General features: G+C 31.9%; 1 protein-coding gene across 2 annotated transcripts; it reads left to right on the forward strand.

Annotated features, from left to right (window-relative positions):
* The first annotated feature begins 4351 nt into the window (after window positions 1-4351).
* LOC124365144 lies at window positions 4352-10025 on the forward strand. Of its 2 annotated transcripts, none has more exons than XM_046821096.1 (5): window positions 4352-4535; window positions 4639-4778; window positions 7491-7552; window positions 7771-7857; window positions 9787-10025. In XM_046821096.1, exons 1-5 carry the CDS (start codon window positions 4401-4403, stop codon window positions 9945-9947), a joined length of 585 nt encoding a protein of 194 aa, XP_046677052.1. In that variant the 5' UTR covers window positions 4352-4400; the 3' UTR covers window positions 9948-10025. The 2 variants fall into 2 exon arrangements, with proteins under 2 accessions (XP_046677052.1, XP_046677053.1); XM_046821097.1 differs by having other exon boundaries at window positions 9802-10025.
* Window positions 10026-12000: the final 1975 nt, after the last annotated feature.

Consider the following 12000-nt stretch of genomic DNA (forward strand, 5'->3'; position numbering starts at 1 on the left):
TGCAAAAGTAATGGATGTAATGCATGTATTATAATTGCAACAGCCTCAATGCATTTTACTTCAAAATCATTACCAAATGCTTAAAAGCCAGAATTTAAAACTATCTTTCCATACTGCTGAGCCTCACATAACGGGCTTTACACAAAACTCCACCACAAAGATTCAACTGCCCAACTTTGTTTGTGAAAGGTAAAGTGGACCTTTGTTTCTTTTATAATAACGGTTTCTCAGATCCCTGTTTGAAGAAGAACTGTCAGTATTATGACTACAAACATACTAAAAGAAAGTCAACGTGCAGCCTTAATTCACTGCTCAACTCATAAACTTAAAGCTCGTATTAGTTAACTAGAGGTCTTAATACTTACTAAGTCTTTGCTTTAACACTTAATACTCCAAAGGCAAAACCAAATTCGAATAAAAAGTTCAAAATCATATTTTTTTGATTTTTTATTTATAAAACTTCCATTCATTTAAATGTATCATTAAACATCATTACTTATAGTTTAGTACTAGGACAATAGTCCTCACTGCAATTTTTATTAGTGGATTAAGCACTGTGGTTAGAATATTTGCGACACACTGGGTATATTTCGTATTCACATCAGCGTTTTACAATTGTCTCATGATAGCACTCGAAAGTCAAATAAACTCACTGAAATGACAGCTCAGAAGCCAAGAACATTCCCTCACCGTTAGTATTTCTAACGGTAATGGTTAACGGGATTTTATTTTTATTCTATTGGAATCTAGGTTAGCCATAGAAAAAATTCAAAAATCTTCGCAAAAGATTATCTAAATACCATGTTGAGACATGCACTATCATAGAATTTAATGTTGCCTAAATAGATCTGCATGCAAAATTCTTTGTCTTTTAACTCTCTAAATGCCACGAAAAAAGAAACGCATTGCGACGACTGTATGAAATTATATTTTTCCACCTCCCCTAGCGATAAAACATCCAAGATGCCAGTGATAATAATATTTTCTGTGAGAGTCATAAACAATGAACATGTTTGGTCCTTACCATTCTGACTAAGAACTGGTTAATCATATTGTTCCAACAGTTAATTGTTAAGAGTAATTAGTGTTATAAATAATATCAAATAAAGCAAGTGAGTGGATACACTGATCTACAGTTGCAAGTAAAGCAATAAGTACAGAACGATAAAAAAAGGACTAACAGACGTAAAATGACGTAAATATAATTTTATATAATCTAAGAAAAAACCAAAATTTTAGGTTGAGAACTCATTGGACCATTAAATTCTAATTAGATAAAGAATTTATGAATTAAAGTAATAATTTCGTTTAAGTGATTTAAAGTTAAATTAAATTACCCAATTTTCTACCAATTTGAATACACAAAAACAAGCAAAAGTTACAGTTTTAGTATTGATATTTATTATAGTCGGAGTGGATATTGATGATTTAGGTAATAAGATATGCCTGGATATTGTAACTGTCTTTGGCGTTTTGTTTAAAGACATCCTAAAAGTAAATTACATTTCCAATATGTTTGTGTTTGATAAAAGTAATGTAAATGTAATTAATATTAATAAAAGCGATTTCACTTGTGGAATGTTAACGTTGGAACATTTATAGAGTTGTCAAATAATATAATTAATTAATTCTAAGTTATGCTATTAGTCTACTTGTACAACATATAGTGAACGCCCTATATCAACAAACCTTTTACTCGGGGAATAATTAAACAAAACAAGTCCCATTATCTTAATTATAGTTACCTAATGGAGTGAAATGAACTTTGGCCTTTTATTGCTTACTTTGCGAACCGCAACCGTAAAGTTCACCTAACGTTGAATTCATATATTCCTTTCTTAAAGAAGGAAAATTGCTTTAAATATAGCCAAACGTTTGTAGTTGTTAGGCTCGTCTAGCTAAACAAGCCTAATTACACTACTTCATACGTGTACAAGAATACGAGAAGACTTATCACGACCTGAATGCAGATGAGAAAAGGTCAATTGAAGCTAGAACAGTGTAAAGGTGAAGAATAATTAATGGATCGGAGTGCAAATTTAGTTGTAGTAACCGACTAAATGAATTTCTAAGACCATACAGTATTTACAAGCAGTGTGTTTTTCCTATTTTTGTGAGGAACTAGTCACTTATAATAAACTTTGATCAGTTAGCAGGTTACACAGAGACCAAGTTTTTGACTGAGCAGTAGCGAAGCCAATAGTTTCAGGAAGTAAAAATTTCATTTTGTCTGTCAATCTGTCTGCCACACAAGATCTCGTGAACCTACTGACCAATATACCCACTACAAATGTTGTTGCCTTTATTTAAATATAGAATTTTGTGACTCCAATGAAGTTTTTCTGTTTGTTAGCAAACATTTAATATTAGTCTTATGTGGAGTCATGATGGAAAATGCGATTCAGAGTATAAATAAAATTGTAAATGAACTATGCGCAATCAAGTAGTATTTTAAAGTGTGACATAAATTATTACCCACATGTACTTATATTATTATTTTATGTTATGTGTATTATTATATGCATATATTATTACTAGATGTACTCTAATTATCCGTAAGATATTTCTAGGAAGATTTCTCCTTTTGACTTAAAATGTTGCATGAAATTTCATTTCTACATTGACATGTATAAGTTTTATGGAAGTTTTATCCATCCATGTGAATTTGGCTGAGCGTAAGTGAAAACTATTACTGAGCAGTGTACCGTTATTTAGTTTCATTTTATATCAGACATATTTTCGCAAAACTCTTGCTCTTTTGTTGTTAGCTTAAGTTTAATCTGATGTTCTTAGAGGTAAATACTTGGTGGATTAACAACCTAATAGGCACGCGTAATAATCTTTTCTGTCTCAAACTTTATATCCGAACATGTTGCAGCCAAGTAACACATCGCGCGCGTTGTCTACGGACAAAGTACTCCTTACGAGGAATATTTATATTTTCTTATTATAAATTAGCTCTTTCACGCGAGACATCTAATTTGAACATAATATAAAGCACAATTGAAAATAGTAAAGTGACTTACCATTAATTATGTTTTATTTGGAAGATTAATACAGATAATAGTTGGAGTGATGTCCTTCTGTCGAGACCACGTTGTCGTAATCATAAGTTGTCTCGATAAATGGCTTGTGATTTTGTTTTAGGCGAGTGCTTTTAACTATGACTCCAACTTTGTGTGCTACCAGTATTCATGTTATTGACTCCTAGTCTACTAATCTTCATTTTTTTAACACTACGCCTGCAGTGACAAGCCAAGATGCTGACGCCGCGCATTTGAGTCAAAATCAAAGTGAAGGAGAGTCAATTTTTAAGTTTTAGTAAATCAATAAGTTCGGAGACAGAATCAAATAGAACAATGGAACCATTAGCGCTATTTCAACTAGGTTTATTCTTTCATCTGCACCTCAGCTTGAGATTGTGTTAAGCATAGACATTGGGATACAAAATTTTTATCTGCAAAAGATTTCAAACTAATTGTTTATAAATTAGCCTACTCCTTGGTCATAATCACAGCTATTTGTATGCATCACAGATGAGTAAGAGAATACAAATCACACGTATTCAAATGTGCTCAATAAAAATCTTACGCATGATTATGAAATGAATAATGACGTGGAATAGGCCAATTTGTTTACGTTAAGGTTATTTTACGATTAGTAATGGCATCCTATCATTAAGATAACACTACTACTATGAAATTTAGACCATACTAAGAAGATGTTATTATACTCTTCGTATATTTCGTATTGTATAGTAATAGCTTGTAAATTTAATTAAATGAATTCATTTATTTATTAATTACTGAAAAGTTATCACCAAATAATTTACAGATGAAGGGTGATTTATATTAATGTTATAAACTTTTCGTAAGGATAGATAATAACTAGTGCGATCATCCTTTCACTGGAGAATCGAACGTTACCCTTGAAACAATTTCTTGGGCAAAAACAAAACCATCCTTGAAGCACTATTCTTAAATTTGACGTACAGATTATATTAAGTTTAAGTTACATTGAATTCTGTAATATGTTACATGCTAAATTCGTTAATTGAAATATTAAACTATAATTATAATTCACATATGTTTAATCGTAAAGCAGATGAGTGGAATTTCTCTTCATGACAAGGGAGTACAACAAGTTTTGTTTCACTCGGAATAGAGATGATTACAATAGGAAGATAATATTGGTGCGAGTGCCACCTAACTCGGGTGACCTTGGGTTTGTTCACACTACCTTTGTTTCTATAACATTTACAGACATTCCGTATCTATTATCTACAAAGGAAATGTTAGAGCACGGTTCTATATAAACCATGTATCCTACTGTTGTATTACTCTGTCACCTACACTAGCAGTACGGTATCTTGAGGTCTATCCTGTTCACAAGCGGAAAGAATGGCCTCCTTGTACATCCTGTTGGTGCTACCGATATTTGCCGCCCTTAGGGTTGAGGCTACTGGGAAATGTAATCCAGATATCATCAGGAAAATCCAGACCACCAACAACTGTCCATGGGGAGTTCTTGCTAAGGTAATTCAAATTTGTTTCTTTAAAATGTGCATACGACATCAAGCGTTCTTTTTGGAATAACAGTACCTAGATATACCTAATATATAAATCTGTATGTTTAAAGCTTAACAAAATGGGGGTGTTCACTCAAGCCGTGTTACCAGTTGCCGAGGTCCCGGATGTAGTCAAGTGCTGGAGTGGTTCCGTAGATTTCCGCTTCGGCCCATTCTCGAGGGCCCATGCCAACATATATTTCAAGGATGGGTAATTTTTGTTAATCTTAGAACTCGTAGATTACAGTATACGAAAAACATGCAATAGAGAACTGATGTAGAGATGCATTTGAATCTTATGATAAAAGTAGAATATACGAGGCGTTCAGAGGCCAAAATACCAATAGGCCAATAGGAATAACTCAATATTGTTTTAGTTTTCGATTAATTATACATTTTGCACGGTTGGACTGCGTTATTGAATACGATTAACTCCATAGTTAAACGGTTTGCCACTAGAATGCGCTATTCATTCATGAAACTAAGCATTTACCAGTTTTTCAGAGGCGGTAACTAAGTGATTAACCCCTGACTTCATGACAGCTAATGTTTATTGCTGAACTGACTTTTACATACGAAGTATTACTCAAGTCTATTACCCTATTGCATTCAAGAAATAGCTGAAAATGAGGGTGCTCGTCATTTAAAGTGACATTTCTGCTGACAAAACAGACTCCAGAGTATTAATAATTTATGATTGTATCATGTCGAGGCCAGAATATAAATAATAAATTAGACTCTAACGAGGTTTGCTTATTAAATGACAATGAGGTCTTGTGAGATGAACACAGGGACTCTGCTCTTTCAGATAAAGAGGTTAAGTCTATGCCTACACATATTGGAAGCCGTAAACATAAAATAATTCCAGATATTTGGAAGAGGGCACATAGTAATAAAATAATACTTTCTAGTAAATGTTATAAAACTAGAACAGGAAACACAGTCGCTGCAAAAATCTTTAGTGAGAAACAGCGTAAGTGGCAAGAAAATCTAACGACAAATTACCTGCAGATGAGAGGGAAACTCTTCAAATTGTTCCAAAATTTATCTAATCACAACCAACACGACATTGATATCATGACATGGTTGTACCAGATGTCGACTTATTTATCTGTCTAAGCTATCAAGAATGCTCAGTTTTTAATTTTCTTCTTCTAGTCAAGAACAATGTTATACGGGTTTTTATAACATATTTCAGGCATACTGTTCAATTGCCTGATGGCCGAATTCCTAAATGTTGCATTAGCAATTATGTAAGCTGGTATTATACATGGAGAGGGAAAATCAACCTCGGGAAATTAAGTAGACTTGACATACATGTCTTTTGGTGTGCCTAAGAAAAATCTCCACGTAAGGAAAAAATTTACCATTTATTTTCAACTAAGTTCAAACTGCATTTCCAACCGTCACTAAAAGATACCTTTCCAGTGTGTCATTGTTTCATACCGGAAAATGGAAATGAAAGGAAATTAGAAGAAGCCGATAAGGAACATCATCTGAGGAAAGTGTAAAAGGCTAGAGAATATTTAAAAGAAGATCAAAGGAGAAGCTCTGGCTATTACTATGTGTTAACTTTCGATTTACAAAAAGCTTTGGCTTTCCCAAAGCTGTCTTCGTTCGTAGCATATTATTTAAGAAAGATATATGTGTATGATTTCGGTGTGAACATCTTCAATGGCAATAAGCCTACATCTATGTATGGTCTGCAACTGACCGTTCCAGGGGTTCGTAGAAAATAAGCTCTTGCCTAAGAAAACACCTGACTCTTCATGGCAATAATGCAAAACACATTGCCGTGTACTCCGACACATGCGGCGGCCAAAATCGCAGTATCGAAGTTGTTCTATCCTTTATGACATACTCGTACATGCTCAATGAAAATGTTAAACTGGGTCTATTGACATGAAATTCCTTGTACCAGATCAGCTACTTCCGGAACGATTGGGATTTTTAATTTATTGAAAAATGATATAAAATTAGTAGAAACATTTTTTCCAAAATTTTTAAGACAATAAACTTGGCTGCAGATAAAGAAACAAATATATACTTAGAGCAATTAACCGTGAAGACTTTAATCCATAGACATAATCCCATGGATAAGAAGAAAGAAATTTTGAACAATCTGAAACTAATACCTCCAGTTCATCATTACAAAATTACAACTTAAAAACTGAAAGAAGTACCCTGCAAAGGGAACTCTAAATAATGACGACAACACTAATTAAGACTAGAGGTGCTTAAGAACAAATGTATACTTTTATGTTATGCCCATGATCATGTTTTTGTTCTGTTCTCCGAACACAGGCTACCTAGTTAGTCACTTCAAAGAATGATCTTTTTTCGTGCAAAGTTTTTTTTGTTTGTCTTTTGTAACGTGTATAAAATGCAATCAAAATATTTTTAATACATTTCAGTTTGTAATGTGACTAACTCCGTATAAAGTTGGATTTTTGTTTTATTTAAATTCATTGAATTTCATTATACACGATTAAAGAGATGAAAACATGCCATATAGTATTAAGAAATAAATTAGGTTATTAAACGTGCAAAAAAGAGTAGATATTTTATATTAGCTGTTTGTACTGAAAGATTTCATTATTTTGAGTTAGTAAAATTGCCTTCTGAACGCCTCAAATGTAACTCTTGAAGCAAAAAGTCTAGAAAATATTAGCAGTTAACTTTATTATAATTTGCAAGTAAATTTGATCTTTTAAAATTGTATTACTTGTAATCTCCTAATTGAGACTTTGGGTACTAAAGGATTTGATGATTATATTTAATGGCATATTCGATGCTAGGCGTTAAACATATTAGTCATAGCATAATTTTTCAATTATTGATAGTTATTATATATGCAATAGTTTATTTTGAAATTTTTATATTTTTGCTTGTTTTTTGCTAATGTGCCATTTATGTAATCCAGATCAGTCAAAAGAGTAGGATACAACCAAATGGAATTGTTTTGCGGCCAGGTCAACGAGTCATGTGAGTATGAAAGAATGTCACGATAAAACAGGTTGTGTGATAATATAATTCAAATTAGTTCTGAGCTGATACACGGATAAATACTACTTAAATATTGACGCAATTATGATTATATTAAAATCTTATTCTTACGTAAAATCCTCTGGTAATGATTTTGATATGTGATGGCACAAGAGTATAATTTGAACAAATTTTGACCTGCAAATGAATGTTTACAGTTGAGGGAGCCAACTACAAAATCTACTTCCTGAACATTGATGACACATCTGCCTGTTACTACCGTTGCCAGGATGATGATAACGCAGGTAAAGAAATGTTTACAATTATACTGAAACACTTGCTGTAGAAACATTTATAATAAGACTAATAAGTCTTATTAACTTATTAAGACTAATAAGTTAATAAGTTATTAAGACTAATAAGTCTTAATAACTAATCTCAAAATTATTGTTATTAGACTCACGGATAAATAGTACTTCATATCTCAGGCGTCATAAAAGTTTGATTCTATTTTAATCTAGAGAAACCCAACTGTCAGAACAGGTGGCATTTTACAGATCTACTCGTTATTGTCTAATAACCTTTCTAGTACTTATTAGATGTGGAAGGTGTTTAGCAAGAATATAGGATATACCGGTGAGAGAGATACATTTTCCATATTATCCGCAAAACCATATTTTCTGTAGCATTTTTAGATTACAGTGCCTTAAAGTTCAAACGTACTCGTAATACCTAAATACGGTTTTTAAAGGAAGAGTATTCGGAACCTTTCTTTAAATTCCAGTAGTCCAATACGTTTTTCATTTAATGAACTATATATTAAATAACAAAAAAACTATTTTCCAGAAAGTAAGGTATTCATAAGCGGAAGAAAGTAAAAATATATTAAAATTTAAAATCGGTTATGTACACGTATTTGCGGCTACATGTACTTTCAGTTTCAGTAACATTGTTTTATTACTGTGGACGGAAACACTACTAAACTTTTCTTAAATATCCGGCAAATCTCTTTTGTGACTGAAATATGCTACCAAAATAAAAATTATGATGTATTTAAATACAACATTGAAATATCTCTAAACATAGTCGTACCAAATTCAAAATTTCAGGAATCGGTCACAATTTGGTGGCAGACTGCGGCCACCAAAGCGATTGGACGTTGACTTTAAGAAAGTTAAAGAAAATCGCTTCTTTGTCTTTGTCTCGCCCGCTCTGCATCCCAATTTAAATCAGCTTATCAATATTTAAAATATATATTTTCAATATAAATACAAATTATACATTCAAATGAAATCCATAGTTTATCATTCAAATATTAATTATTCCATGTGTCTCCTAGCAGGCATAAACACAATTTATTTAATTCTCAGTATGCCGAAAATTTTAGTCAAAGTTCCTTAGATCTCATAAACCTTCGTATAATTGGAAACATACAAAAAATAATATAACCTTCATCTATTTTGCCAAGTATGGTTTACTTCTAGCTGGGCCATATATGCTGCTATACCCTACACTTGGGATAGAAGGAAGTAATGCCACTTAGATGGCTCACTACCACCTGTAATTTTCGAGATAAGTGGGAAGATAAAATAGTTCCAGTTTATTGCTCAATGATGAGTGTGACCGGAATTCATGATATTCACAAGTCTATACAAGAGGAAATACTATCCTTCAGGTTTTAAGTGAAAGAGGCTAGACTAGATCTGGCATTCTCGTCTTCCAATATATTTAAAAAAAACATTATTAATAAAACCACTGTATTTATACTAAGTTGAACCTAAGACTATTATTTACTAAGTTAGTTCTGACTATTTATTATTCACCAACGCATTTGTTATGAAGATTTCTTAAGCTTTAGAGACCAGTTGCATGAAGTTAGAGCGATTAAATCCTTCCCATTATTCTAAGTAACATATCACGGGATTTCAGTTTGTATTTATAATTACTCAATTGAGTAATGAAAATTTTTCAGTTTAAGCAATGTATTTTTGCGTCATAATGATATACGTAAATAGATAGAAAATAAGCAAGCTGATGGTATTATTTGAAAAACGTCCTATTTAGTTTTTGTATAAACCTATACCGTGTAAAACGTGTGTAAACTGCTTCTATTCAATAATAAATATTAATAAATACTGTACAGTATCTGCATGATCGACTGCTAGCAACACATCTTCTTAGTTACAGTGTTTCATCCATATACTTTTTTTAGTTTAGTTGAATATTTGTAATAGACTTGTGTAACACAGCCGGGGAAGACTTCGGAGGTTGTGTGATACCGGTGAGTAAGGTCGGAGACCCCGCAGCCCAGGCCGCCATAGCAACGTGCAAGCAGTCTCTGGCTGACGTGGGAGTCACCACCCAACTCCAGGATCTCCAGCTCTGCACCAAGTAGTCTACTTTATATTAATGAATATACAGCTTCATATTATTGTATAAACGCATAAAAATAAAATTTTTCTTCACTTTAAAAGTTCTCCAACTTGTTTTTTTTACCATGACATACATAAGAATGCTTACCACAGGAATAATTGAGTAAGACATTTTTCAAGAAATATAAAATGAAGTATGCAAATTGAATTTGATTAAAATTCGTATTATTCAACTTACGTTTATATTTTTTCATGTTAGGCATTTGATAATTACTTAATTTTGTGTAGTTTATTTTATATTTCTTGCAAATTTTCTAATTTATTACGAATATGGCTACTGCAGATCGAGGGTTGGATTCAGTCCAAAAGTACTAGGAAGTATGATTATATTGTAATGGTATAATTTGTTGGATCTGTTCAGTTATACTATACTAGAAATGGTAGGTATTAAATACTTCCAGCGGGAAATTGTTTTTTGTTTGGAGTGCGTAATAATTAGTATTTTTTCTGTATTTTACACATGGTTAGAAGCTAAGCAGTTAAATGTTTATATAACAGCGTATTTCTTATGTTTATGATGTTACAACTCATTAATAGAGGTGTTAATAACATTTTCCTTAACTATTTGAGATCAAAATATTTTAAGTAAAGGCTTTGTCAACCAACATAATAAACTTATTCAGAATTTGAAAAAGTGCCTTATGCCGAGTACTCAAAGCGTTATAAATTTTTATTTTAATGATTAAAACATTATAATAATAACATTTTTATGAGCCAGGCTTTAAACTAAAGTATTCACTATAATTTTTAGATAGAGTACACAATATTTCTATACAAAACCATGTTATAAAGCAGAGTCACATAATTAAATATTTTCAGGAAATCATTTTAATCATTTACTAACTAACACAATATTAAATATTTTATTTATCAGGATAGTTATTTGATTTTAAAAGTTAAATGCGATTACATCATATTTTCAAATTATAACTGGGTATCTAGAACATTATTATAGGATAAAATAAAATATCAGCTTGTAATGGAAACGTAATATAACTGTAACACTCATTTTCTTCTTGATATTCAATAATATTAGTGATTAAAGAGAAAAACACTTTCCTGAGCATACTGATAGTTTCATTTTGAGGATAAGTTTAATAGCGAGTTGGCATATACAAATTCAAGCCTAGTATAAGTATATTAAAAATACAAACTACATGTAAATAGTCCTTAATATCAAGGCTTTTTAAAATTTCTTAATTTAACCGCTTAAAAGTCTGCTTTTAATAACAATATTTAATAAGATTTCAGCCTAAATTCCCAAGTTTATTAATTATGAACCTTTTAAAAATATAAATCAAAGTATAAGCTCCCAACTACACGCGGTTCTCTCGTCCTTTATGAATTTATTTCTTGGTTTGAAAACCACTGTTTATCTGATCTTAGAGTTTCAAAAAATTGTGAATAAATACATTAAAAATTATAATTAAAAAAGAGCTATTTATCATAAAATTACCGTAACGCTAGAATCCACCTACATCAACCTGTTGTGTATCCTTTCTTCTTCAAGTCGGAATGAAAATCACAATCATTACAAATACGAAACAGAATTGGCTTCTGTTTTACAAGGAGCTCTCCACACAAGGGTGGTAAGAAAAAATTACCAGGAAATTACCTTCACACTAGTCTCCACTCAGACTTCCACTCGTTGTGTATCCTTTCTCATTCAATTCGGATAGAGAATTAAAAACTTCTGTTTCAGTACCAATATGAAACATAATTGGCTTATCCTGTACAAGGATCTCTCAACACAAGAGTGGCAATAACCAATTACCAAGAAAGTACTTTCACACTAGTCCTCACTCAGACTTCCACTTCTTGTGTATCCTTCCTAATTGAATTCGGAATGAGAATCACAATCAGTAAAAATATAAATCAGAATTTGCTTATCCTGTACAAGGATCTCTCGACCTAAGGGTGGTAAGAACCAATTACAGGAAATTACTTTCACACTAGTCTCCACTCAGACTTCCACTCGTTGTGTATCCTTTCTCATTCAATTTGGATAGAGAATTA

The sequence above is a fragment of the Homalodisca vitripennis genome, chromosome 6 (genome assembly GCF_021130785.1).
Source record: "Homalodisca vitripennis isolate AUS2020 chromosome 6, UT_GWSS_2.1, whole genome shotgun sequence".
NCBI classification, from domain to species: domain Eukaryota; kingdom Metazoa; phylum Arthropoda; class Insecta; order Hemiptera; family Cicadellidae; genus Homalodisca; species Homalodisca vitripennis.

Bases quoted from the DNA above. Each gene is read 5' to 3' on its own strand.
- LOC124365144 (XM_046821096.1), top strand. From the start codon at position 4,401: ATGGCCTCCTTGTACATCCTGTTGGTGCTACCGATATTTGCCGCCCTT. The intron at 4,536-4,638 runs GTAATTCAAATT...GTATGTTTAAAG, and splicing joins CATGGGGAGTTCTTGCTAAG to CTTAACAAAATGGGGGTGTT. The intron at 4,779-7,490 runs GTAATTTTTGTT...TATGTAATCCAG, and splicing joins AACATATATTTCAAGGATGG to ATCAGTCAAAAGAGTAGGAT.